Source organism: Lodderomyces beijingensis (genome assembly GCF_963989305.1).
Source record: "Lodderomyces beijingensis strain CBS 14171 genome assembly, chromosome: 3".
In the NCBI taxonomy this organism is placed as follows: Eukaryota; Fungi; Ascomycota; class Pichiomycetes; order Serinales; family Debaryomycetaceae; genus Lodderomyces; species Lodderomyces beijingensis.
Window position 1 is genome coordinate 724377 of NC_089972.1, and position 27632 is coordinate 752008.

At 44.7% G+C, this 27632-nt stretch overlaps 9 protein-coding genes across 9 annotated transcripts; 7 read left to right on the plus strand and 2 right to left on the minus strand. All coding sequences in view use genetic code 12, as the record gives it.

Annotated features, from left to right (window-relative positions):
* Positions 1–615: 615 nt before the first annotated feature.
* LODBEIA_P23920 (uncharacterized protein) lies at positions 616–2124 on the plus strand (the record flags this gene model as incomplete). The annotated part of the gene is made up of 1 exon (XM_066972386.1): positions 616–2124. One exon carries the CDS (start codon positions 616–618, stop codon positions 2122–2124), a length of 1509 nt encoding a protein of 502 aa, XP_066829330.1.
* A 633-nt stretch (positions 2125–2757) lies between these two features.
* Positions 2758–4326, plus strand: LODBEIA_P23930 (uncharacterized protein; the record flags this gene model as incomplete). The annotated part of the gene is made up of 1 exon (XM_066972387.1): positions 2758–4326. The coding sequence occupies one exon, from the start codon at positions 2758–2760 to the stop codon at positions 4324–4326; it is 1569 nt and encodes a 522-aa protein (XP_066829331.1).
* Positions 4327–5260: 934 nt separating this feature from the next.
* LODBEIA_P23940 (uncharacterized protein) lies at positions 5261–8404 on the plus strand (the record flags this gene model as incomplete). Its single annotated transcript, XM_066972388.1, has 1 exon — positions 5261–8404. The coding sequence occupies one exon, from the start codon at positions 5261–5263 to the stop codon at positions 8402–8404; it is 3144 nt and encodes a 1047-aa protein (XP_066829332.1).
* A 200-nt stretch (positions 8405–8604) lies between these two features.
* LODBEIA_P23950 (uncharacterized protein) lies at positions 8605–9357 on the plus strand (the record flags this gene model as incomplete). Its single annotated transcript, XM_066972389.1, has 2 exons — positions 8605–8701; positions 8792–9357. 2 exons carry the CDS (start codon positions 8605–8607, stop codon positions 9355–9357), a joined length of 663 nt encoding a protein of 220 aa, XP_066829333.1.
* A 280-nt stretch (positions 9358–9637) lies between these two features.
* On the plus strand, positions 9638–10150 carry LODBEIA_P23960 (uncharacterized protein; the record flags this gene model as incomplete). The annotated part of the gene is made up of 1 exon (XM_066972390.1): positions 9638–10150. The coding sequence occupies one exon, from the start codon at positions 9638–9640 to the stop codon at positions 10148–10150; it is 513 nt and encodes a 170-aa protein (XP_066829334.1).
* A 263-nt stretch (positions 10151–10413) lies between these two features.
* LODBEIA_P23970 (uncharacterized protein) lies at positions 10414–13173 on the minus strand (the record flags this gene model as incomplete). The annotated part of the gene is made up of 1 exon (XM_066972391.1): positions 10414–13173. The coding sequence occupies one exon, from the start codon at positions 13171–13173 to the stop codon at positions 10414–10416; it is 2760 nt and encodes a 919-aa protein (XP_066829335.1).
* Positions 13174–18379: 5206 nt separating this feature from the next.
* On the plus strand, positions 18380–19015 carry LODBEIA_P23980 (uncharacterized protein; the record flags this gene model as incomplete). The annotated part of the gene is made up of 1 exon (XM_066972392.1): positions 18380–19015. The coding sequence occupies one exon, from the start codon at positions 18380–18382 to the stop codon at positions 19013–19015; it is 636 nt and encodes a 211-aa protein (XP_066829336.1).
* A 2460-nt stretch (positions 19016–21475) lies between these two features.
* Positions 21476–23557, minus strand: LODBEIA_P23990 (uncharacterized protein; the record flags this gene model as incomplete). Its single annotated transcript, XM_066972393.1, has 1 exon — positions 21476–23557. The coding sequence occupies one exon, from the start codon at positions 23555–23557 to the stop codon at positions 21476–21478; it is 2082 nt and encodes a 693-aa protein (XP_066829337.1).
* A 3079-nt stretch (positions 23558–26636) lies between these two features.
* Positions 26637–27542, plus strand: LODBEIA_P24000 (uncharacterized protein; the record flags this gene model as incomplete). The annotated part of the gene is made up of 1 exon (XM_066972396.1): positions 26637–27542. The coding sequence occupies one exon, from the start codon at positions 26637–26639 to the stop codon at positions 27540–27542; it is 906 nt and encodes a 301-aa protein (XP_066829338.1).
* Between the last annotated feature and the right edge of the window lie 90 nt (positions 27543–27632).

The window sequence follows — 27632 nt, forward strand, 5'->3', positions numbered from 1 at the left end:
TGAAAATTTTGCCAACCGAAAACAATGCCCCATTAAATGGCTGGGAATTGGGAACTCCAGTAGTTCTCTAAGCAAACCCCACGCAGACTCATGATAAAAAAAAAAAGGGAGAAACACGACTAAAATTTCACAGCCAGTTTGGTCTTCTTCAGCAATTGCTCTCGCCAATTGACCTCGATGACAAATGTCCTTCTAATCTTTTGCATCCTGCCATTTGTCATGCTATAGGCTCTTTCCTTCATCAATTACATATGCTGAGCATGTTATCTCCGCATCCACTCGGCCCCGAGTCGCGGCAGCCGCGCCTCGAAGGAAATATTAACTAAGGTGAGAAAAAGGTGGTAGCGTCCGGCTCAAGGAATACCCCAACAGCTCTCTTGAAACCCACCCGGCATGAACTTACATGTACTTCTTTTGGCGGAGGAAGAAGACTTGGCTAACAAAAATATAATAAAAACGTTTCGGATGAAGAGGAAAATAATCTATATAAATGGTGGAAATCTTGAAAAAAGGTCAAACAACTGTTGTTTAAAAAAAAAAAAAAAAAAAAGGTTGGGTCTTGCAGCATAATCAATTTTGGGGGGGGGAGTTTATAGAAAGGATTAGATTTCAGAAATGACTCGAAAAAGCAGCGACAGCAGTGGACGCTCAAGCAGCAAACAAGTTGCGTCAATTGTTTCAGGAAATGAAAAAGTGGCTGATGATGGTCAACTGCCGGGCGCGCAACTTGCGAGTAACGGCCTCGCGGAAGAAGAAGAACAACAAGAAGTTAATAGCGGCCAGCGAAACTACTCCTTTTTCAGCAAGGAGTTTCTGCAACATCGAAAAAGCATTGTCAAAAGCTTCTTCATCATCAATGGGACGCTATGTGTGTTTGTGCTAGCTGTGTTTTCGATCTACTGGGGCTCTTTCTACCACAGAAGCAGCAGGTACCGGAACTTGAAAATGTTGGTGGTGAATGAAGATGATCTGGTGGTGGATGGCATCGATCCCGTGTTTGGAGATTCATTCACGGCAATGTTGCGGACCCCAATCGCGATTGAGAATGGCGATTGGAGAATTTTCAACACGGCCCAGTTTCAGCAATTCGCGCAGCAGAACAATGAGTCTGTTGATGAGCTGATTTGGAGGTTGGTAGAGCAACAAGAATACTGGGCCTCGATCCACATTCGTGCCAATGCATCATACAACTACGTTAACGCGTTGCGCAATGGAGACACCTCGTATAACATCACCGCCAACTCGATTGTGGTGAATTACCAAGCTGGCAGAGATTTCATCAACATGCAGCAATCTATCGTGCCGCGAATATTGCTCATTGAGAAGTTGTGGCTACAACACCAGCCGCAAGTGGTGACCCAGCTAGCTGCCAATGTCTCCATGTTCAACTCAACGGCACAAATGGCCATCTTGACCCACCCATTGACGTTCACCATCGTCGATAGTGCTCCCTTCACCGACACTGTCCTCGTTGCACCTGGCCAAGTTGGATTCATCTACATGATCATCATCACCTTTTTTGCATTCAACTTCTTTGGCGATGTACACCAACAAATAGCAAAATCTGGGTTGAACAAGTTTCATTTCCTTATTTACCGCTACTTGTCTTCGATCCTCACGTTTGCCGTTCTCTCGCTATTCTTTGGCTTGGTTTCATTGGCTTTCCAGGTTGACTTTACCCTCAATTACGGCCGAGCCGGGTTTTTGGTGTATTGGGCCATTGCATTCTTGACCATGTGCGCCGTGGGCTTGCTTAACGAGATAATGGCCATGTTGGCCATCAGTGTGTATCCGCCACTATTGGGATTCTGGTTGCTTTCGTGGGTCATTATCAACATTTCCCCCACGTTTGGCTCGTTTGCATTGATGAACAATTTCTACAAGTATGGATACGCCATGCCGATCTACAACAGTTTCCTGGCTGCCAAAACGGTTTTTTTTAAAGTTTCAAAGAATAGTCTTGGTCGCAACTTTGGAATCTTGATTGCGTGGTGGGCGGTGTTGACTGTTGTTTTCCCGTTTATGCTCAAGTATTTTGGCGAAACCATGGCAAGGAAAGCTCAATTGGCGACACAAGAAGCTGCTCGAGCCCAAGCAGTTGCCAATCAGGAGAAACAAGAGTAGAACCAGGGAGTCTCGTTATCACCCAGCAGCTGGTTATAAGCTGTTGTTATTCTTAATGTCACGTGCAGGAACTAAAGTTACGCACTCTCCCCTTCCCGCTGCTGCTAAATCCCAAGAATGTGTCAGTGTCAAATTTTTTAAGCGACAAGGCCAACATCTCTTGGCGGGTTGCGTTTAAACCCCTCGAAGGTACGATTTAAGTTTACCGGTCCTTTTGGTTTTTCTTTTCCAAAACATGTATCGATCTTGTTAATATCTAGAACTTTCATACTTTTTTCCCTGATTTTTGCAGTCGGTCTTCTCCCGCGGAACCTCCAATATTTGGTTGCGTTCGCCGTTTCTTTTTTTCTTCTATTTGTTCTCGTTTTTTTGGTGCCGTTCCAGAAGTTGCAAAATAAAAGAAAAATTTGAAGATGCACAGAATGTTATCTCAGCTTATCTTGATCTGAAAAGTTTCAATTGAGATGTGCTTGCGAGAGATAATGCGAGGCCTGTGACCGGCAGGAGGGAGCCCCCACCTCGCCTTCAACACAACATATACGAATCGAAATATATAAAAAACGAAATGATCCTGCTGTTGAAAAAAAAAAAAAAAAGTTGTCTTTGAAAAAGAAGAAGATTTAAAAACAGCCAATGTCGATGAAAGCTGTTGGTGAGAAGCAAGTTGTTGACTCGTACGAGGTCAAGGACGAGACGTCACCCGTTGCCGATGTCGAGGTAGGCGAGGGGTCATCGTACAGCGACGACTACGAAGACCAAAGCGCTCCCAAAAGAAAGCCAACGAATTTCATCGACAGAATCGGTACGCTTTTAAATGCCGAGACTAGAGGTATTGAAAAAGTCGAGCCCGAGGACAAATACGACAATAATTTGCTCAATGCATTTACAATCTATTTCACTCCGCAGTTGGCTGTGTCGGCACTAAGCACCGGGTCCGTTGGTATTGTCATGGGCTTGAGTTTCAGCACCACCGTGGTGATTATCGTGTTGTTCTCCATCATTGGCAGTATACCAGTAGGGTTATTCTGCTTGTTTGGGATGAAATTCGGCTTGAGACAGCAAATCATGTCTCGTTACCTTACGGGAAATATCATGGGACGCATCTTTGCATTTTTCAACGTCATCAGTTGTATTGGTTGGAACGCCATTAACGTGATCCCCTGCGCCCAGTTGTTAAACTCGGTGAATCACAATTTCAAGCCCTGGCTCGGGTGCTTGATTCTCGTGCTTTGTGTCTGTGTCATTTCCGTGTTTGGGTATAGGACCGTGCATTTGTACGAGAGGTACGCTTGGATCCCCACGTTTGTGGTCTACTTGGTCATCATTGGCAAATTCACTAGAGAAAAAGCATTTGAATGGGGCACCGACGAAGGCAACAGCTCCACGAAAGCCGGAAATGTGTTGGCGTTCATTGTCGTTATGCTTGGGTTCACCGCTGGCTGGTCGCCTAGTGCCAGTGACGTTTTGGTATACTTCAACCCCAATATGAAATCGTGGAAGGTCTCCATGGCGATGATCTCGGGGTTGAGTATCCCTGCTATTGGCTCCTGTATCTTGGGCGCTGCTGTCACCACCAGCACGCTTAAGCCAGGCAGATTCAAGGATGCATTTGAAGAAAACTCCTTTGGTGGATTGATTTACGAGATATTATGCGGTGACAACAATAACAAGGGCTATAGGTTCCTTGTGGTGCTTCTTGCCTTGTCCGCGGTGCAAAATAACTTGAGTGGAGGATACAGTCTTTCGCTTGCCATCCAATGTGTCTGGTCAAAGTTTCAAAAGATTCCTCGTATTGCCTGGTGTATTTTGGGGAATTTGATCTCGCTTGGGTTTGCCATTCCCGCGTACTATGTCTTTGAGTCGGCCATGTCCAATTTCCTCTCCATCATCGGGTACAACGTTTCCATCTACATTGGAATCTCGCTTGCTGAACATTTTATTTACAGAGGTGGGTTCCGAGGCTATGACTTTTCAAACTTTAACGATCGCAAAACTTTGCCCGTGGGAATTGCGGGCCTCGTTGCGTTTGCCTTTGGTGTTTGTTCCACAGTCTTGTCCATGGACCAAACATGGTACCAAGGGGTCATCGCGAGAAGCATTGGCGACGACGGAGGGGATATTTCATTCGAGTTGAACATTGTGTTTGCATTTATCGGCTACAACTTGGTTAGACCTTTCGAAAAGAAGTACAGCGGGAGGTGAAAAAAAAACATATAAACAGTATAACCTGATCAACAAATAAACAGCAATAGCGAAACAACGTGCTTTAAATGTATATATATACACACACATGTCTTTCTCTTTCTTCTTTCTCAGCACCTGGCAGATCACGGTTGTAAGTTCTACTGCGAAAAAAGAAATTGTCCATGGCTGCGAAAAGATTTCTGCGAAATTTTGCGACAACCGCCCCGATGGAACAACAAGAGACTACTGGGCTCTTTTCCAATATCGTCAAACACCACACGTTCGTGAACGAGATGATTCTACATTTTGGTCTAGATCATACACATACAAACTCGTGAGCTGCAGACTAGTTTTATTGTGTGTTAAAAGGGCCCCCAGTAAAGTCTATATAGATAGCAATCATACAAGAAAAAAAAAAACGCACACACAAGAATTTGACTTGGATCCAGATGGCCCCCCAAATCCCAGCAACACACCGCCACCACAGGGCTACAAGCGCTACGTTTCGCGTAAATAGACAAAGAGAAGGCTTTTAAATCAAGGCTCAATTAACACATCAAAAGCCCAAGCCCGGGAACATTTCACCTCTCAGCGCAGCAGTAAGTGGGAAAAAGAGATACTTCTGGAAAGGGGCGGAGAGTTCTACGACGAGAAATCAACATAATCCCCCCCCCCCCTTGTTGTCCTCGTTTGGTTTTTTTCTCGCTCGCTCGCTCTCCCTCTTGGCTCAGAATCATGATGAAACTCTGCAAGGAACAAAAAAAAAAAAGCTATCTTTGCTACTACGTATACCCACTTATATTGCCTCAATAGACTTAGACAATTGGCTACTACTATTTATAAGAGAACCCTGTTGCTTGATTTCCGAATTCTTCAACTTTGGCTAGTTCAGTTTTTCCCTTTTTTTTAGGTTTTTTCGCAGGATATCGGCCACTTTGTCCACTGGTTCACAATGCCTGGTCTTACAGCAGAAGAAGAGAGATTGAAAGATATCAAGTACAGACAATGGGGTCCCTATGTTTCGGAGAGGTCTTGGGGAACAGTGAGAGAGGATTACAGTGCCGATGGGAATGCGTGGGACTCGTTCAGGTTCGAAGATTATGCCCGGGTATCACGTTGGTCACAGGATGGATTGGCGGGTGTTTCCGACCGGAGGCAATTGGTCAATTTGACCATGGCCTTGTGGAATGGGAAAGACGACATTTTGAAGGAGAAATTGTACGGGTTGACTAACAACCAGGGAAACCACGGTGAAGACGTTAAGGAGTTGTACTACTATCTCGATAACACCCCGTCGCACTCGTACATGAAGTACTTGTACAAATACCCCCAGGGCAAGTTCCCCTACGAGCAATTGAAGGAGGAAAATGGCAAAAGATCGAGGTTGGAGAGGGAATACGAGATCACCGACACGGGCTTGTTTGACAATAACGAGTATTTCGACGTTGTTTTTGAAAGTGCCAAGGACTCGCCCGATGACTTGTACTTTAGAATCACCGCCTATAATAGAAGCGACAAGCCTGCTCCCTTGCACATCTTGCCCAACTTGGTGTTGAGAAACACCTGGCATTGGGGTATTGAAGACTCCCAAAACGAAGAGAAGCCGCACTTGAAACAGATTGACGATTACACAATTGAAGTTGAAACTTCGAAATTTGGCAAAAGGTACTTGTCGTTTGCTCCCTCGCCTGGCGTAACCGATGACTCGCCCGATGTCGAGCCCCAGTTGATTTTTTCCGACAATGAAACCAACACTATGAAATTGTACGGCCAAAAAAATGAAAATAAGTACACCAAGGATGCCTTCCACGAGTTGGTTGTTCACGATAACAAGGAAGCGGTGAACCCGGACAAGGAAGGGACCCAGGCGGCAGCGTGGTATGTCTTTGACGAGAATGGGGGAGTTCCACCGGGGGATTACGTGACCATCCGGTACAAATTCACCAAGGAAAACAGCGAAGTTGACGAGTACAAGTTGGACCAGATTTTCAGTAAGCGTCAGAATGAAGCCGACCAGTTTTACTGGAAGGTGTCGCCGTTGCCAATTAGTGACGAGTTGAGACGGATTCAAAGATATGCCTTTGCCGGTCTCTTGTGGTCGAAGCAATTTTACCATTTTGTTCACAACTATTGGGCCTACGGTGACCCAAACACGATGAGACCTCCCGTAAACAGAGCCAATGGTAGAAACAAAGAGTGGAGCCATTTGTACGTTGACGACATCTTGTCACTTCCCGATAAATGGGAGTACCCCTTTTTCGCCGCTTGGGACACGGCGTTCCATTGCATTCCCTTTGCCATGATTGACCCGTGGTTTGCCAAAAACCAGATTGACTTGTTGACTAGGGAATGGTATATGCATCCAAATGGGCAAATCCCGGCCTATGAGTGGAACTTTAGCGATGTCAATCCTCCCGTGCACGCGTGGTCCGCATACAGAATCTTCAAAATTGAAAGAAAGATGTATGGACGTGAGGATATCGACTTTTTGGAAAAAGTTTTTCAAAAATTGATGCTCAACTTTGCATGGTGGGTCAATAGGAAAGATGCCGATGGCCACAATGTGTTTGAAGGAGGCTTTTTGGGGTTGGATAACATTGGGGTATTTAACCGGTCCGAGGCCTTGCCAACTGGAGGGAGTTTGGAGCAAGCTGACTCCACTGGATGGATGGCTTTCTTTTCCTTGCAGATGTTGAACATTGCGTTGGAGTTGGCAAAGACTAGACCAGTTTATGAAAATATTGCATCTAAATTTTTTGAGCATTTTGTCATTATTGCCGATGCAATGACATTTAGAGGCGCTGAAGGTGATGAAGGATCGACGAAAAACTCGTTGTGGGACGAAAATGATCAGTTCTACTATGATGCTATTCGATACGGAGACCACTACACGCAGTCGTTACCGGTGAGATCCTTAGTTGGCTTGATCCCACTTTACGCTTCGTTGACTTTGGAGCCCGAGTTGTTGGATAGATATCCATCTTTTAAAAAGAGACTCAACTGGTTCCTTGAGCATAGGAAGGATATGGCAGGAAGAAACATTGCCTCGATGGAAGCACGGGGTGTTGGTGAGAGGTTGTTGTTGTCGTTGGTGTCAAAGGAAAGACTTGTTGCCATCTTGCACAGAATGTTGAATGAAGATGAATTTTTGTCCCCCTATGGTATCCGGTCCATGTCCAAATACCACAAGGATCATCCATTTGTGATGGAAGTTAACGGGGAGACTTTTAAAGTTGAATATTTGCCAGGCGAGTCTGACTCGGGTATGTTTGGTGGTAATTCAAACTGGAGGGGTCCCATTTGGTTCCCCACCAATTTCCTTCTTGTTGAAGCATTGCAGAGGTTCTACTTGTACTATGGCCCCGATTTGAAAGTTGAATGTCCCGTTGGCTCGGGCGAGTATTTGAACTTGGCTCAATGCGCTCAGGAGATCCAGCATCGTATGATCCACTTGTTCTTGCCTGACGAGTCCGGCAACAGAGCCTGTAATGGAGACGACAAGTTAGTCAACACCGATCCGTACTTCAAAGACTATGTTCCATTTTACGAGTACTTTGACGGTGACACTGGAAGAGGGTTGGGAGCTTCTCATCAATGTGGCTGGACTGCAGTGGTTGCCAAGTGGATCCACGATAACGGTGTCACGTGCAGGATACCAAAAACGCCTAGAACGCCGCTTAAGAAGAAGGGCAGCTCGAGTTTGCTCCATGACTCTGAAGCCTCGGATGAACACATTCAAAAATTCATACCCAAGTCCGGTCCATTTTCAGGTAAGCTTGTGAGAAGAAAGTCCGGGAAATCCTTGCTCAATCTCACGGTGCATGCGTTGGATCTCGACAACGACGAAGAGGAGTCTCAGACCAGAGCTACGTTGGCCAGAACCGTGACCGGGTTAGACCACGGGGTCAATGTCACGGACGAAATATTGAAGCGAGAATTGACTGAAATTCAAAGAACACAATCGGGTGCTTCTGTAGATTCCGAGTTTGAAGTTGACGATAGTCTTTTGGACCAGGTCAAGGCTGCTTTTAAGAAATACAAATCGAGAACTGAAGAAGATGAGGTATCTGGTGATGAATTTGAAACTAGATGCTGAAGAAAGAGGTTGGCGTGATAGTAGTAGCAGTATATAAATAATAGAGCGAATTTACAGACACAGTGAAAAAGGGGCACGACCTTCTCTTTTGTATTTTGGTAACAGTTTAGGTCCCACCACAAGTTATACGTGGGCGTTACCACCACCCCCTACAAACCAACCAACCAACCAAGTACCAAAGACACTCGTTACCAGCACCAATGTCGGACTCGTTTAATGCTTACGAGAGTGACTTCCAGTTAGCTCTACAAGAAGCTAAAACCAAGATTTCCCAGATAGAATCAGCAGCAGATGGAGGTATGTACATTGGAAATACCGCCCCCCCCCCCCCCCCGCAGCAGCTCTAGAAGCAACCAACTTACTAACTTGCAACTTCTTTCTATCCAGAACAGCGCAAGCAGTACCTCAAGTCCATTGAAGCCGCCACGGATGAAGCGTTAGAAGAGCTCGATCAGATGGGCATTGAAGTGCAGAAGTTGCCATCGAACCAGCGCTCGTCGTACAACACCAAGATTCGCCAGTACAAAACGCAAGTCGACGAGATCAAGCGCAAATACAAGCAGTTGGCAGACTCGCAGGATAAACATGAGCTATTCGGCAACCGGTATCGAGATTCCGTGTCAAGTGACGGTGTCGCCGACTCGCAACGCAAGCAATTGCTAAATAACCACTCGTCGCTCGAGCGTTCGTCGCAACGATTACAGGACAGCCAGAGAATCGCGTTGGAGACAGAGCAGATCGGTGGCAACATCTTGAACGACTTGCGCTCGCAGCGTGAGCAGATCAGCGGCGCTAGAAACACCTTGTTGCAAGCGGATTCCTACATTGACAAGAGTGTGCAGACGTTGAAAAGCATGGGGAGAAGATTGGTGGCTAACAAGTTTATAAGCTACGCCATCATTGCCGTGTTGATCTTGTTGATTCTTTTAGTTCTTTATAGCAAGTTCCACTAGATTTTCTGGGATATAGTATAGTGCCTTTTTTAACTTTCATTGATGTGTTTTCTGGCGGAACTCATCTTTGGTAATGCCGTGGAATCGATAGGCTGTCGCGCGGGCGGCGGAGCCGTTCCTGTCCGCAGAGAGAGGAGGAAAAAAAAAAGTCCCTAAGCACGAATCTCGGAATCTTGATTCAATCTCATCTTATTTTTCAAATAACTTTAGAAGAACAAGTGCACCCACTAGAGGGAAGGAAGAGAGGAAAAACAGAGCTATAGTTATAGCTAGAGAAAGGATGATTAGAAGGAGCATATCGCAAATCTGCAGAAGGAGCTGGAGCCAAATAAACCGCACCAACGCAGCACTAAGCCCGCGAAATCATCATCGCCATCTTCATCATCGTTATCAACTTCACACCTCGTCGATACTAAGCCACGGCCACCTCCATAAGCCCAAACCGGGTGAAGAGCTCCACGTGACATTCATAACCAAGGACGGCAAGCAGCACAAATACGAAGTCGCAGAGGGGGACAACATCTTGGATATCGCGCAAGCTAACAATTTGGACATGGAGGGCGCCTGTGGCGGTTCGTGTGCCTGTTCCACATGCCACATTATAGTCGACCCCGAATACTATGACGAGATACCTGAGCCTGACGACGATGAAAACGACATGTTGGACTTGGCGTTTGGCTTGACGGAGACCAGTCGCTTGGGATGCCAGGTTAAAATGACGAAGGAGTTGGATGGGTTGAGAGTTGCTTTGCCTGCTATGACGAGGAATCTACAAAGCAAGGACTTCAATTAGAGAGGAGGGGAACGGAAAAGAAAGGAACAGATTATTTTCACGAGGACGGAGGACGGGGCGAAAGGGGAGGAGATTCTATAGACAAGATTGTGTTTTAAGTATATTCCATTTGTATATAGTAGACTTGCGGACGACAAGCTTGTAATGTGGGAGTCACTCAAGACAACAAAGCATTTCAGATTATATCATAAATACTACTCGTGCTTGCAAATATATTAATCATTTTGTTCATAAGGGGGGTTACGGAATCCCTGTTTCACCCACTAAATAGAGCTCGGATAATCGATGCGCTTCCTGTCGCAAAGGTATATGTCGTCCCTGGCGTCATAACTCTTGTGGTCCAAAACTCGGTTGTAAGAACTTGACGACAAAATCGACGTTGAATAGTGGTGTCCAATTCGCACTGCAGGAGCACCATTGTCATTGTTTATCCCGGGGCTCGTCATCAAGTACAAAAGGGACAGCGGTAAGCTTGCTTTGAAGTTGAAGCTTTCCAATTGTGCCAGCTTCAATAGGTCGTTGCAGCTCAAATCGATTTCGCGTAATCTTGTATGCGGGAGCCTCGTTTGCGGGTCGTGGCCGATATCATGTAGATCAAATTCAGCCAATTCATTCATGTTGAGATTGATGGATTGCAATCTCGACTTCGCGGCAAGTGGGAACTGCAACTTGAGCTTTTTCATGTGGTTGAAGGATAAATCTAGCACTTCGATGCTCGAGGTCTGGAATTCGTAAATCGCAGTGCGGATAAAGTTGGTGGAGAGATTGAGCACTTTTAAATTGCCAAGCTTCTTCACGCTGGCAGGAATCTTTAACAACAGGTTTCGAGAAAGGTTGATGTCCAATACCGACTGCGGGAACTTGACCTCGTCGATGTTCCGCAATTCATTCTCCGAGAGGCAGCAGTATTTCAATCGGGAATGCTCTCCAAATGTAACGTTTTTCATTAGAGTTAGGTCACAGCCCAGAATGCTGAGTTCCTCTATCGATGGTGCAAACTCGACACCGGAAATGGCTTTGATCTCGCATCCATCCAAGTTGAGGATCTTTAAAGTTTGCGGTAGTTGCAAATTGCTCACGTTTGATAATCTGTTGTAGTTCAAATACAAAATCTCAATGCGACACGCGGTGCGATTCTGAAACTGAAACTCGTGGAGGTCAACTTTTCTCAACAAGTTTTCCGTCAAGTGCAAAGTTTTGAGGGAAGCGGGGAAATGCGGTTTATACACCGTTGACAATTTGTTGGACCCAATGCCCAAGTTGGATAAATTTTTGGGAAATCTCACTTCATCTATCGATTGAATTTGATTCACTTCAAGCGAGAGCTGCTCAATCGAGTCAGGAAACGAGATCTTGTCAATATTGGAGCCAATGTGTGTGTTGAAAAGTCTGAGTTTCCGCAACTTTTGAAGCTTGTCAAACGCGGGAGTATATGTGCTCCAGTTGATGGGATTGTCGCTCAAGTCCAACATTTTCAAATTCAAGGGAAGACTCTTGTCGATGCTAGAGAAATCCACAATTCCATTGTCGCTCAAGTCTAGCTTTTCAAGAGTCTCGGGAAATTGCAATTGGTTCAATATTTCCAGGTTCCCCTGGGCCCTTATTGTCAATTTTTGCAAAGTGGGAAAATTCTCCAAGCAAAGCGTGAGGTCTCTGCTTGGTAAGGTCAAGTCTAGAGAGTGCAAGTCTTTGCAAATAACCTTGTTGAATAGTTTTATCAAGTCGCGATCAAATTGTTGATTTGCCACAACAGGAGCAAAACGTTCATTTCGCCGCCACGTTACAAATTGGAAATCCTGTAAACGTCCTACATTTGGCTGTAGAAACTGGTCTTCAAGAATAGACGCGACATCATCGGGCTCCCAATCCAGAAATGTGGAATATTCGAACCGGAGCGTTTTTAACTTTAACGGCACTGGATTCAAGCTCGGCAACTGGGACGCATCTTGCCTCCTCTCTCTTTCCTCGGGCTCAGCTCGTGACTTGTCCTCGAGTTTGACCCGGCCTAGTCGGAGATAAGTCAAAGTTTCAGGTAGTGAAGTCAACTCCAATTTATTAGTTCTATTGAATATCCTGTTGAGGTCGCCGCCAAGGGCGAATTTTTCAAGATGCAGATTCTGCATGTATTGGAAGTCTATTTCCCGGCAATCACCCACGCAGAGCGCCTTGAGGTTAGGGAAATAATCAAGGTAGAATCTCGACAGGAACTCGTGGCCTGTAAACACAATCGTTTCAATTGACATTCCGCATTGCTGTTTCAATTGCCTCCATAGCACTTCGACTTTGATCAGGTAAAGGAGCCCCGCCAAAAAATCAAGATCAATCTGGTATTTGACTCCACTCCCGTCTCCTAGTGCGGAAATCAACTCCTTGAAATCGAAAATGTCGGCCAAGGTCCAGAAAAAGTATGCTATAGTTAGCGTGACATCCAAGCCTCTAGCTCGGCAATATTGGTCCAATATGATGAAATCTTGCTCGCTTTGCAAAAAGTGTACATTTTCCTTTTCGATAAAAGTCGGTATTCGCAAGTAGATGTGCAAAAACGAAGGGCGGCTTATCCTATTGTTGAATTGAATTTTCCCACTGGACTTTTGAATAAGCTTATCTATGGCGTGACGGAGGTGGTGGTTGCAATTGAGAAACTCTCGATTTTGGGGCTTTAAAAGCTGTATGAGCTGGTTCAATCCAGCATACTGGACAATTTCCTCAATTACGTCCTCAGGGTACAATTCGAGCACCAACTTTTGCAGGATTGTTTCATTCATTTTGGGGTATGGGATTTGGTACCAGCCGGTGGAGATCTTGAAGATTGCAGCAGCAGGAACTGTAATATTTTGATATTTTTTTTCCGTGCTAGCGGAATAAATTGCGCACGGCTTGGTTGTTCCGCTTGATGGTTTTTCCCTTCTCTTTATCTCTCCAAGTTCAATCGACTTGAACTGTGCAAGTTGTTCCTCGGCAATAAGCAATGTTATAGCCTCATTTCCAAAGTCGTTGAGTTGGCCATTTGATTGTATCTGCATGGGGAGAATCAAAACGGTTTCTAGCTTTTTTCGTAAACGCGCAAACGTGGAATGGCACACTTACCCGTACACATATGCGAGAGTGATCCTTGCGAGTTTATCAAGATCGGGGCAGATCCATGGGCAAAATTGCCGGGAAGAGCAAGTAGAAAAGACTTGTTGGCTTGTATGGCCTTTTGGTCCAGTGGTTTAAAGTGTGTCCGGGTAGGTCAAATTTTCAATCTCACTCAGTGAATAATGGATCACTACTATGCGGTTTCATTAGGTTATTTTTTTGTTCCTTACCCAATGGACATTTACAAAAACCTGCAAGAGGTGTGTTGGCGAATAATTGACCAAAGTAATGTCAGATGCAAAGAGCTAGGCAAACTCCTACCCTATTTTTTTTTCACCCAAAAGTGTGAACGAAAGGGAGAGCTCAACAACTCCTCTATGGTCATGAAAAAGATTTGAAACTAACGGCAATCGATGAAACATTCCTTGCTCTCGTCCGCTTTCTTCTCCCTATCTCAATTTCCCAGTTCTCTTGTAAGTTTGTGGAAACCAACGGGGAACAGGGCTGGGCCAGTGGTATCACTTCCTGAGCAAAAAGAGTCCTGGCCCGCGAAAGCACAACCCAAGTGCCTTGTAAGGACTTTCCTCCTCCTATATTCTTGGAACAAAAAAGTCTCGATTTCGCTCTTTCACGAAGCAAAAACATAGCCTTTACCGATTCCCACTGGCAGAGTTACATCATCTTAGCAATTGAACGAGAGGTAATTGTAGAAACCACCAGCTCCGCCGTCGAAACCCTTTTTTGATTTGCTTTGATCCAGTTAATTTGTGTAAACGAGTTGAGTTTCATCATCAGTGCATCTAGACTACCCCGACCCTCGTGGTTGCTGCTCCCTTGCGGCGATTGGCTGCAAACAGACACCGAAATTAGTCGGGGGAAAAAATGTCTGAAAAAAAATAAAAAAAGAGTTTGAAACCGCCGACAGAGAAAAACAGCGTGAAACGGGGGTACAATCTATGAAGAACTTACTCTTCTTTCCTGCTTTTTGCATCTTGCTGATGTGGAGATTCTGTAGGCAACTAGCAACTCTATTTCGGACCCACGGAGGAGAAAAAGGTGTGGAAATCGGCTTGGAGTTGGTTACTGTTGCAGGCTTTTTTTTTATCTTGGATTGAAACGTGGCTTCCTTTCGCCGATACTAGGATTCACTCTCTTTACTCCGCTTCTGTTCGTGACTGGCTACTTTGGCGATATAGAATTGAAGATTCAAAGGAGACACCCTATTTACGAGAAAAGAAAAGGAAAAAGTAAAAAGAGAACAACTTAGGGTTTCAGCAAGGGATACATGGGGTATCCCGATTAGGCAATCAGAGACAGGGGTTGTTGAACGGAACCGTCGTTTACTGGCGCATTTGGAATCGGATAGTTGCAGATCAGAGAAAGGGGGAAGAACAGGAAGTTCAAGATCTAGGGTGCTTTGGTTTTGCTCACAACCAGCTTTAACTTGGCTTGCAGTGTTGAGCTATCCTATGCACTATCTTCACCCTCCTCCCCTTCCCCCTTCTTTTGACCCTATCTTGCTTTTCTGGTCCTCAAGTCAATTGACTTTTCCTCTTATGAAAAGGGATCGTCGTTTTCGAAACCGGAGATGTAGAAATCCGAAAACAAAAGCTCCAATCTCATTCGCACAAGTCCCACATCCCTTGCAAAGCTCGGTCCGTTTCGAACTTTCAAGTTCCAAGCCTCAGCTTTTCGTCGATCCATTTTGCTATCTCTCCCTCCTTTCTCCTTCCTCCTTCCTCCTTCCCCTCCTCCCTTCACTAATTTAAGATAAAAATATGGTCATCCATTCCTAGTAGGTTTTTATACCCTGTTTTTTTTTTTTAGAAAGCTTGTTATACGCAACGACAAAACGCCTTTTGTCAAAAGTCAAAAAAAAAAAAAAAAACTGGTGAAATTTTCACTCAAGTTTCAAAATCAAAGCAAGCGCCTAAATCTATGGAGTCTTGAAGGACTCTAACTTCAAACATTTTTCTTTCTCAACTGCGCTTATATGATACAGATCCGAGTTGGATCTGTTCTTGTGAGGCGCGGACAGACTTGTTCAATTTGAAAAAAATTGCGCAACTACATATTAAAATGGAAGGATTTAGTTCTGACGTTTTTGACGTGAGGAGCTTTTTTCGCAAGCCACCTAAAATCGAAAAATAGAATTCTGATTGACTGAAAGTGATAGGCTATGCTTGACTGTTGTTTTGCGAGTCCTAGTTCAACGAGGTATTTCCCGCAACTCGCGAAAGCCATGTATTGCCAAGGGCTAATCTACTCAACTCATCTGCAAAAAGAATGAGAGGCTCAGGTTGTGGCGTTTCTCCTTTCAACTTCATGAGGTTTTCCGCATCCAGCTAAAACGGCATCAACTGGAAAAAAACCCACACTTTTCTATCAAGAAAGAAAAAAAAAGAAAAAGAAAAACAAGCAAGCAAGTAAGTCACCAACATCTCTTATTCTCTATCCACAGTTTCATATTGGTTTCATATATTCCGAAACGTCAAAAACTTTTTGTTTTTGTGGTGAGACGAAATCTCGACTGTGGATAATGGCGGTCAGTTGCAACAGCAAAGCAAAGCAATTGAAAAAAAGAGTCAAGAAAGAAACATGTGAATGTGTGTGTGTGGCTACTTTCTCTCTTACTTGTCATCTCACGGTTCTTCCCCATGTCGAGCCTTTGTTACATTATCCCAAATCAAAGTATTTTGAGGTATTTTTCCTTCGATAAAGCAAGCATAATGCTCTGGTCTCTTGGTATATTGGTCTTTCGACTCTCCAATCGTGGCGTTGCAATGAGATGACGTGGCTGTTGGTACAGGGAAAGGGAAGGTTCTTGTGTCAAAGCAATGCACAAAAAACTCTAGGGCTTAGATTCACTCATCTGTGGAAAAAGTGTCATATTCTAGTAAAAGCCAACTTGTGAAACTCTCAGTCGAGTCAAGTCAAAAACAAAAAAAAAAAAAAAAAATCCGCTCATTATTCGCGTTGTTGAAGGACCGTGGCTCAGTTGCAAATTTGAAGCTTGCTCACGGTAATCCGAATTTCAAAAATAAATTCGCTCCAACTGAATGAAATCCAACAAGGCTTGACGATAAGAGAAAGATTGATTGATTGTTAGCGAGCTATCTAGCCAGCGCGTTTTCGTATCGATTAATCCCTCACTGACATCTGAAAAAGAAAACCCACCATGCCAGCCAATCCATCTCTAACTTCTTGAGAATAAAAAAAATCTCTCTAGTTTACGAAGAAGGTGGTGAAGAGGGAGTTTAATGGATGCATTGTCCGAATCAGGCAAAACACCCGCATCAAAAAAACAACCAAAAAAAAAACCCCCCCCAAAATTCAAACGTACTTTTCTTCGTATTGCGCAATTCGCCAAAGCGGGTTTTATCGATTGCTAGCCAGTGAGGAAAGGGCGGCGGCGGTTAAACTCCGATAGGGCGCCAGAAGTCGATAGAGTGAGAGAGAGATAGAGAGATTGGACGGGGAGCAACAGCTGCTTATCTTTCCAAATCAGCAGGCGGAAAAGAAAATACAGTGAGATTGATGGTACCCACGTCAATTTTTTACGTTTCATCAAGATATGACTCAAACAGAAGTAAAAAAAAAAGGGCCCAGTCTTTTTTCCCGTTCGTATTCTAGCCTGCTCCGATCTCGGCAATGGTGTAAGTGGCCAAGGCCATGATCGTGATCGTGGTCGGTCTTGTTATGATCCAGTTATTCACCATAGCGAACTCGAACTTCTCATGAGCCTCAATGATGAAAAAAACCGTCTTCTCCTCTCTTTTTCTCGCAATTGTCAAAAACCCTCACCCACATGTCAAGCGTTGTAAATCCCACGATATCTCATTGTCAACTCATCACCACATGCTACGCCAAAAAAAAAAAAAAAATCTCGTAGTTACTGCAATAGGCTATAGGGGTTATACATCAAAACAAACAACAGAAAACATCGAGATTTGAGAGATTTTAATGTCGACACCGTAAAAAGAAAAGAGGCCAGGCCAGGCCAGGCCAAAGGAGCTCTCGCTAGTTTCCAGTTTGGCATCCCCCCCCCCCCGAGTCTCCCTTGTGTTTGAGTTTTGGGGCACAAGCGGGACTCAAGTAAGCTTTTAAATTTTTTTGCTTTCGTTCTTTGTCTGTCCCGAGTACGTCACCATTCGACTCCGCTCTGTTTTAAGGAAAAATTGGTGATTTTTTTTATTCATTTTTTTTTTTGCGATTGATTGTGCTATATTGCGTTAGATAACGAGACTTTATCAGTGCCCTGCGTGAAATCTTGAAAATTTTTCAATAACAGGGACAGACAAGGCGATACGATATAGGGGAAAGAAGAAGAGGAGAAGGAGGAATAGGAAGTAAAAAGGAGGCAAAGAGAGGCGAGGGGGAGGGGGGCAAGGGGGCCAGGTGGAAGGAGGAGGCTTGAGTTTTGTCTTGATGGTCGACATTTCGATAGTCGTGGATGGTGCAGACTGTTTCAATTGTCAAGGTGATTTGCATACTTACAGTTGTGGAAACCTCTGCAGTTTATGACATCAACCGGTGTGTAGAAGAAGAAAGTAGCAGTAGTAGCAGTAGCAGTAAAAGAGATTATTAGGGATGCGTTTGTAAGCAGAAGTGGAAAACTGCTGTTGAAGTTCTGTCATAACGGTGGTTGCAGTGTTGGTGGTGGTGGTAGTACTGTTGTGGTTGTGGTTGTGGTTGTCAGTGTGGTTGTGTGGTTGTGTGGTAGTATAAGTGTGGGTATGAGTCAAACAGACACCACCACCACCACCACCACCACCACAGTTTCCCTCATTACAACGCATCACGTGACAAGGAAAACGAGTGAGAGAAAAAAAGTGTGTCTGTCAGAAGAGAAACAGAGTGAGAGAAAGGTGAGATAACCACCAGAGTTGCTACCACATGGCTCCAAGCCCAGTCAAGGTTTTTTCTTTCTTATAAAACTACCACGCTTTTTCCCAGAGTGCTCTCTCAACTTTTTTGCAATCAAATAGCCACCACTTTTCTTTCATTCACTTTCGACAACAACAATCACTTCAATTTAGATACAACTGTACAACTACTACTGCTACTACTACTCTTACAACATCTACTACTTCTATTTCCCGTAGCATATAAAAAATTGCATTAAACACACCCTTGTATAAAAATAAAAAAATGACATACAATCAATTCCCACAATTGTTCCAATTTGATAAATCCAATCCATCCATAACTCCATCGTCTCAGCAGCAGCTGCTGAATTCACAGCTGCGTGCTGCCAACATGGACGACTATGACGAAGACATTTTCGAATTAAACATGGAAGAGCCAAACTATATAACCACAGCAACAACAACAACAACAGAGCGTCTTCGACAATCAAGCAACACCAACAACAGAACGCGGGAACAACTGCGAGATTTAGATGCCTCGCTCACTTCGCCCCTTCTTACTCCCCAGAACTACAGCCGCAACAACTCGGTAGCTTCATCGTCGCTCGACTCGGTCTTTTCCCAAGACGAAACATCTACTCCCCTCTCCTACAAGTACGAGAACGAAGACAACGAAGGAGACGACGCAGACGGAGAAGCGGACGACTACTTGATGTACGAGTGCGTCATTTGCAAGCAGAGAATGAATGGCAACCTACTGCAGAAACACAACTGCACCGCGAATTTGTACCGCGACCATGGCAACGGGACAGCTGCCAATATCAGCAACGACGACTTGATCATCAAGAACAACAATGAGTTGATCCAGAACAACTACAGGAAATGGTTATTCAAGATGACTCCTAGTATTCCCTATTGAACGTAAGGTCACGGGCCTGTTGGGGTCCTGTTTTTGGTGTCGCTGGAAATTTTTCACTTGCTGTTACTACAAATCTGAGGGGGTTTTTTTTTGGTTCGTTTGTTTTCCATGTATTGGGTTTTTGTTATTTGGGGCTAGCGGTGTCTTTTACTTTGATTTTTTTTTTTACTTTGCTTATAATCTATATAATTTATAAGTACAACCTATCATTCTTACCTGGGTTCAAGATTGTAGGTTTCTGACTGTTTGACTTACTTTGATTTTTTGAGGCTATTAGGTGGGTGGTTGTGTGGCCTGAGAGAGTCTGTTGGGTCAAACGCAGCCGTAAGTAGACACTAAACAAGGTGCTGCTGCTGCTGCTGCTGCTGTCTTTTGTTTGTCGCGTGTTATATGCAGGTTGGATACTTTCTATTTCCACCCGACATGGCGAGGCCCTTTGAATGGCCCGAATTGCTTGCGTTGAGATGTATGCCGATGAGCAAGCTAAATTATTCTCAAGGGGATCACTCCCGAGCCAGCTCTCTGGGTCTCTCTTTTGCCCAGTGGCAAATTCAATCAACTCAATGGATATCAGCCTTTTTCCAAACCTCGCTCTTGTCTCTGACTCAACTTATTATCTAAAGTGGTCACATACTAATTCTTCTCGAATTATAACACAGATATGAGAGGAAAATGTGGGGAGAGTCACAGAAACAGAAACAAGACACGACATTGCGACACTGCGACACTCCGGACACGGGGCGGTTTCAGATACCCTAACAACTAAGCGAAACCACTGAATCCATCTCCTCATCCTCCTCTCCTTTGCTTATCCCCTCGCTTCTTCTCCTCTTTTAATCTCCTCCTCAGCCCCGAATTGCCATCTCAAATTCAAAAAAAGAATCAGCCAACACGAGTAGCGTCATCCAGACAGAGCTTATCTGAATCGTCATCAAGAACCCATTGTCATTTCCCCCCCCTCCCCCCGCTCCCTCGTTTTCCGCCTTCTACTTTCCCCACACACACACGGGTCTCGGGTTTAACACCCAATCGCAAATACAATCCACGTTGGAAAAATGCGGCCAACCGGTACGAACACTTACACACACACCAACGTAAAAAGAACGTCAAACACACGAAAAGAAAAGGAAAGAAGGGAAAAGAAAAAGAACGAGGCGCCTAATTAAAATAAAATATGGCGTCCATGTATATTGCTCATTTTCCAACGAGGGGAGGAAAGGGGGAGAAGCGCCAAGTGGGTCAATCGAGCGATGGAGCAAGCCACGGAATAGAAGCTTGACCGGCGTGCGGGTTTGCTTCTTGAAAAAAAAAAAAAAAAGAGCGGAAATTTTTTTTTTTTTTCGAAGATCGAATCACGGGTTGAGGTTTCGATAACATCCCGACTTCGGGGCCTCTTTTTCTTTTTTTCTTTTATTCTTCTGGTAGGAGCGATGTGCGGATCATTTGACTGAGCGTGCGAGGAGACGTTGGAAAGAGGAAAGAGGAAGGTAGAGGGATTGAGCGTATTGGTGGTTTTCTTTTGTTGGTTCGTGGGTGTTCTTTTTTTTTGATTTTGTTCTTCTCGTGGTGTTGGTGTGGGCCGGTATCGCTGCTGCAGGTTTCCCCTCTTTCCTCTTTGGTTGTATCTACCCCAGATTCTCCCACCACAAGTCAAGAAAAAAAAAATAAAATAAGGCGCTCTTCGCGTGGAATATAGGGGTAAGGTATTGGCGACAAGTAAAAGACGGCGCTTGTGTGTGGTAGTGGTGGTAGTAATAGAGATAAGAAGTGTCCAATTGTCGTGGGGATCGTCGGTGAGTGTGTAAAATTGGAGATTGTCGCTGCGGATGGCCGTGAATCTGGAATTGCTCGCAAGAGGGCCTATGCTGTTGTTGTTGTTGTTGTTGTTGATCCGGATTTGCAATAGCCATACCCCTCCTCCCTCCTTATCCCCCTCTTCCCTCGTGGTTGTTGTTAGCTCTCGGGCCCCCAGCTGTTTCAAACTGGAATGAAGCATGACTCACATGGCAATCTACCGGAGTGGCAAGATAGGCAAAAGTTTTGAATCAGCCAAAGTGAAGCAAAGGGAATCAAAGTGAAACTGGGCCCAGTTGCGCGCGTGCCCGCCACTTAAGCGGTCTTTGGCGGCTTTTTCAACGATTGCAGTCACGTGAACGTTATCAAGGTTTCATTTTTTTGCAGTTGTGCAGTAACTGTACTCTGGATAGCTCAATTATCGGTCTCTATACTTGTCAGGTACACAACCATCATCACCGAGTCGTAACTTGCTGTAGTTTGCTACGCGTGCCTGCTCTTACTTAAATCTAACGTTTATTCTAAATGTTCTTAATGCAAAATGACGAATAAATAAAAGAATATAAATATCGGCATCTAATCAAACTGGAAAATATAAGATGAAAATCGACAGCGAATGAAGGGCATAAAGAAAAAAACAAGAACGGCGTTTGGCGGTTGCCACCATCAGCAAAAGATATGATAGAGCCTGAACCACCACGGCTTCGACTCTAGATAATCACTCCTCTCGGCAATCTCCTGCTTAACAACTTCCAAATCAACTTGTCTTCTACCAGAGTCGACATCAATCTCATCGACAGAAAGCCACAACTTGGTCAACGGTACACCATTAACCACTTTCTCATAGACCTTGTGTCCCACATAACTGACTAGGAGAACCGGCAAACTAAGATAGATTTGGAAAAAAATTGTGGCGTTGGCCCTGCCGTGGTTTCCCGGTGGCCACAACGCGGCCCAAAACTGCAACACCAAGATCGTCAACGTGGCCACGATCGCATACCAGGAACACCACTGAGGCGACACGTATAGCAATTCCCGCTTAGGTGGCCTAGCTTGGTAGTTTAACGCCCGCTCAAATCTCAAGTGACAAATGTTTATCGATAGATACGTAAAGAGCGCACTCAAGCCGCTCAAACTCAAGAGCCAGCCAAAGATGCTAGCGGTGGTCGAGGCTCCCGGGATGCACACGAGATACGCGAGGAGACCAAATGCAAATTGCACAAGGAGACAACCCATGGGACGGCCCTTACGGTCAATGAACCTGAGGAATGATGGTCCTTGGCTTAATGCGCCAATCGCGGAAAGAACTCTCGTGGAAGCATATACCGAGGCATTGCCGACTGAAAGCACAGTGATGATCACCACGGCATTCATTATTGAAGGAAGCACGTTAATATGGGCATTCTTAATGGCAATGACAAAAGGTGAAGTATTCACGTCGATGCCAATGCCTCCGTCTCTCGACATGCCCAATTGCGGCGTCTTGTAACTAACCAAGGATCCGATCATGACCAAGCTGACCAAATAGAAAATGACAATCTGGTAAAGAATCTGTTTGCGCGACTTGTTGATGGATACTTTTGGCGTTGACGACTCGGCGGCACCCAAGGCAAACAACTCCAACCCGGCAAAGGCAAAGCTGGCACTCGAGATGATAAAACACATTTGCTTAAACGGCTCCACTGTGTTGAACAAGCCTCCCTTGGGCGCATGCCAGTTGGAGCCACCAATGTAGGGTTGCCCCGGGACACCGCCAGCCACGATGATCACGGCAAGGATATTGAACCCCACCACGGCCAACACTTTGATTAGACTCATGGCGCACTCAATCTCGCCGTAACCTCGAATGCCAAACAAGTTGATGATAACAATCACGATGTAAAACACGGTAACGAAAATCGCAGGGTGCAAATGTCGGTTCCAGTATTGAATACACATGGACGCCGCCACCAACTCCAAAGGCATCGTGACAAGCCATTGCAACGCGTAATTCCAGGCAATGGCAAACCCCACTGATTTTTCAATAAACAAGGAAGGGAAAGTCACAAATGCACCGCTAACGGGGAAAGCCGTGGCCAATTCGCTGAGACCCGACATGGTTGCAAACACCAAGCTGCCGACAAACGCCCATGTCAACAACAAGCCAAGCGGACCCGCCGCCTGTAGTGATGTGCCACTACTTATAAATAGTCCAGTTCCGATACTTGCCCCGAGTGAAATATAGGTTAAATGTCTTGTGCCCAACCTTTTGCTCAAGGGGCTCATTGCCGTCACGAGCGCATCTCTTTCCAATTGCGAAAACTTGGAGTAGTCGAAGTTAGGGTGGGCAGGGTGCAACGTCGCTTCCTTGCTTGCCGTTTCTGGATCTAGTAAACGTTGAATGCTGTTGAATGTCGTGTTGCGGTTGGGATCCTGTAACGAAGACACCGCCTCGACTTGTTCCTTTTGAGGCTGTTGTGATTGCTGTTTGAAATGCTCCAAATACACGGGCGGCAAGGTGGTGTAGTCAAATGACTTGAACCCATCTCGGAAATTCTCCCATAATTCTCGTGGGTGATACGAGCGATGAAACGAGGATGCACTTGATGATGAACTCGACGAGCTTGACGAGCTTGATGAGGTAGTCGCGATTGAGTTGCCGGTGTGCACACTGTGTACTGTATTGTTGCCGGACGACCCATTGCTTGTCTCCAAGTTTAGTGAACCCAACTCATTTTCCGTCATGAAGTGAACATTCTTTGACTCCATAGTGGGGGAGAAGAGAGAGCTCGTGGGCTTTTTTTTTTTTTTTTCGTCTTTTTGGCGGTCTTTTGAGTTAAAAAAATTTTTCTTTTTTTTTAACTTGGTTCGGAGGGGGGAGGCCAATTTGGGCGGGTTTGAAGCGGCTGGTGAGGGGATCGTGTCGCTTGGAGCTCACGGACGACGATCAGGGTCGAGATTCTGGAACTCTGAAGGAGGAGGAGGAAGGCGGGGAAACTGACGTGCTTAGATATAGTCTGAAGCTGACGACGAAACGACGACGACGACGATGAGCTTATAATCAAGGGGCTGATTATAGAGAGGATCTTAGATTGAGTGAAACTGATAAGAGGCCCGACATGTGAATGTGACAGGAATATATAAACGGGCGTGTGTCTGTACGAGTCTAAATGTGTATGAGCGTTGGTAGGGTGTTAAACGTGTATATGTGTGGGTGTGTTGCTGTTGTTATTGTCAAAGAGGCAGTTTTCTTGACTCTGTCAACAACATTGACGAGACTACTGCGTCTCTGTCCAGCTACATAGTAGGGTGTCATGTAGGTCTGCTCAATGTAGCAGCTGCTAGCGCTGCTATTGTTCTTGGATTGTTGCAGTTGTTGCAGTTGTAGCAGCTTAGGTGGTGGTGGTGGTGAGTGAATGGGTGCCGCGAGAGAGAGAGATAAGAAAATAAAAAAAAGGAGCGATGATAGCGGTACATCCATACTTACATACTCTTCCTCCCATCTCCACACAGTAAAACCACTCTCAACCAAACAGAATTCAACGCTTTTCCTAAGGCGTGAGCAGTCTTTAATTTCTGGCAGCACCAGCGTGTGCTGGGACCGCAAGGCGTCTTCATGAGCCAATGAGCCAAGTTTTGCCACCGCGTCTTATTTGAGGTAGAATCTTTTTCCACAAGTATCTGCATATACAATGAGTTTATTACCCTCCCTCATCGTCTCTCTACTGGCTTTTTTTTTTTTTTTTTTGTTTTTAGGCCGCGGCTATTTTGTTGCGCCAATTTTTATTTTTTAATGTTTACCGCGTCGCCGAAGTTCAAACTATGTTCACACAGTTCACGGTTATCTTAGGCTAGAGTAGCTCTCAGGCTCGAGTTATCTCCTCTATGCTGCTGTGTAAAAGTTTCGATGTTTGCAAAGCATTGCCTATTGCCTTTTCATAAGAGGGAGTTCTTTTTTTTGTATTCTCCGAATTGAATCCATTCGGTGTTTGACACGCAGTGGAAGATGGTAATTCGGCCCCAAAAACAATAGGCAAAAATGTTGTCAAAGGGAAGGTAAGAAAAAAAGGACACAGTTTGTTCCAAATTACATGCTTTGTTGGGAACAATAGCAGGGGCAAAGTCCGATACCTCTGCGACAAGCGGAGGGGCCTACAAGCTTTGTCTCAATTTCTGACTCTGTGTGTTGTTTATTATTGTCTTGATTGGAAGGCATCGGAGATAAATCTCAAATTTTTACCTTGGACCCTTGGAAAGACACAACAACAGCAGCAGCAACTCTCGTCGGAACCAGACTCGTAACTCTCGTTTTTCGCTTTTTTTCTTGATAGGCTTTGGGTATTTGGATAGAGGAGTTTTTTACTGTGGTAGTGGTGGTGGTGGTGGCGATGGCGAAAGAGGCAGCTCAATAGTATTATGACTTGAGTGCTGGATATATTCAGTCCGTTGGATTTTTTTCAGACTCACTCCGGTTTCAAAATTCCTAGAAAAAAAACTTTTGCAAAGTGCAACGAGTGGAGTGGATCTAGAAGGAGTAGAAGGGGCTTTTGTGATGTGTGTGGTGACATATCAGACATACACCGGTTTCAAAAACCAAAACCAAAACCAACAAGGGCAACAAGCTCAACACATTTGCAGAGTGTTTCGGATAATAGAGCCTCCGTCTTTTACTTGTTTTTTTTTTCACCTGTACACTTCACTGTGGTTTTCTTAGCGGCTGCTTTTCAAATGTAAGGAAGTTCACGTAATCGGGGCTGGAAAGAGAGAGAGGGAGAGAGAGAGCTCACTCAGAGTTGGATCAATCGAGTAAAGTGGAACTCGGCAGAATCTCATTGCTGGAGGTTGAGTCTCTTGTTTTGTCGTGTTTAAATTAAGACATGTTTCAATTTGCAGCAGATTATACCATGGCAATGCGCATGTCAAAAAGTAATCTTCATGTCCTCCTCTAAAGCCGTGTTGTTTGACATATCACGGACGTGAGACTTTTGTAATTTGGAATGGAGATAAAGTAAGCTTCACTTGCAAGGAAAACTCAAATTATCGGATCGGTAGTCATTGCATCAAATGTCAGGAGGTATAGCTAATGATAAGCTTGAATATGTGGGAAGCAAACATTGTCTCAACAACAATAAGACACTTTGGCCGAGTTGGTCTAAGGCGCTAGACTCAAGAACCTTCAAATTCTTGTGACTTTAACGAGTTGTGAATTCTAGTATCGTAAGATGCACGCGTTCGAATCGCGTAGGTGTCACTATATTTTTTTTTTTTTTCTTTTTTCAGTGCCAAATGCCACTTATGAAGCACTAATACTGTCAAATGAACTTCAATTGTGGATGTTGAAAGCTTTAAGATACTTAGAGGAGCCTGTTTTTGGTGAGAGTCCTTGATATTGCAGATTTTTAACGTACTTTCAAGAACAGAGAAAAAAATTGATAGATTTAGCACAATTTTACTCCAAACTTGTTTCTCCCCAGTCTAGATTTTTATTTTGATACAAAGTTTGCAATAGAGCTCCCTTAGGCAAAGAGAAAAAAGGGAAAAAGCTTTCGCCTCAAACACTTCAAATACAAAACACAATTCGCTTGTTTCTAGAAAGCAAGTGGGATAACTTCCCATGTATACTATCACTCATTTGGCTGCAATTGGTCTCTGTTTTATGACACTGAGGCTCAGGCTCAGCGGGGTGGCGCCGCTACCAAGTCACATCTTGAACATAATTTGATTTGAAATTTTTTGACATTTTTCTTCAATTTTTTGGTTTTTAAAAATATAACAGGAGGAGAAGAGAACAGGAGGAAAGCTGGACTAGAAAGAAGTCGGGCATGTGCGTTTAGACTACTGATCCACGATGGCAACATCAATAGTTACAATATATACCGATGGATCATGCATCCGCGCCTACGGTAATACTCAACGCCGCGCTGGAGCTGGTGTTTACTCCCCAGAAAGGCCCGATTTGAGCAGGTCCATGCCACTTTCTCAGCTTGAAACCACGAACCACGCGTATACAAACCAACGAGCCGAGTTGCATGCTCTCATAATTGGCCTCAATTTGATTTTTCAAGAAAAGGCCAAGCGGAGCCACGATTCGAAATGTATTTTTTTTGAACTTTACTCGGATGCAAGAAGTGCCATTAACTTAATCACGACCCAGGGCCCCGCGTTCCGAAGAAGATATGGGGAAGATTTCAACAACTGGGTCAATCTGAAGCACCAACCAGTTGCCAATGCCGATTTAATCAATCAAGCTATGGAGATATATAGGAAAATCAACAGGCTTTTCCCCGGGTCGTTTGCTCTTTTGCATTGTTATGGTCACAGTGGCAATATTGGGAACGAAGAAGCCGACAGGCTTGCTAAAAAGGCATGCGAGTGCTGTCAAGTGTGCCATGTTACAGGCGCAGTTCTGTCAATCTTCAGGAGGAGAGCTTCTGATTATAGCGCAGCGATGAGTGAGCAAAATGCACATCAAGCCATTTGTGTTGCTGAAATGCCAACTACTAGTGACTGTGACCAAGTGGAAAGCGAACGGAGTGCCCCGGGCCAAAGGGTCCTTGACCAAGTGGTCCCCGTTGTTGAAGAGACGGTTGATAACCGTGACAATGCGCCGAATGGAGAACGGACGTACAGCTTGTTTGGAACACTCTGGCAGGCTTTGAAATTGCTGTGGCGGACTTTGTGCAAATGTACCAGCACTTGTCTTTTCGCTATGATTTGGCAATCTTGGGACAAGTTTCAAGATTGCATAGAGTAGACCAACTTGATTACTTAGAGGCACCATGGTGTTTGCTAGCTCTATCCACTTAGGTGCCACTTGGGTGTTGCTAGTCACAAAAAAACGCCA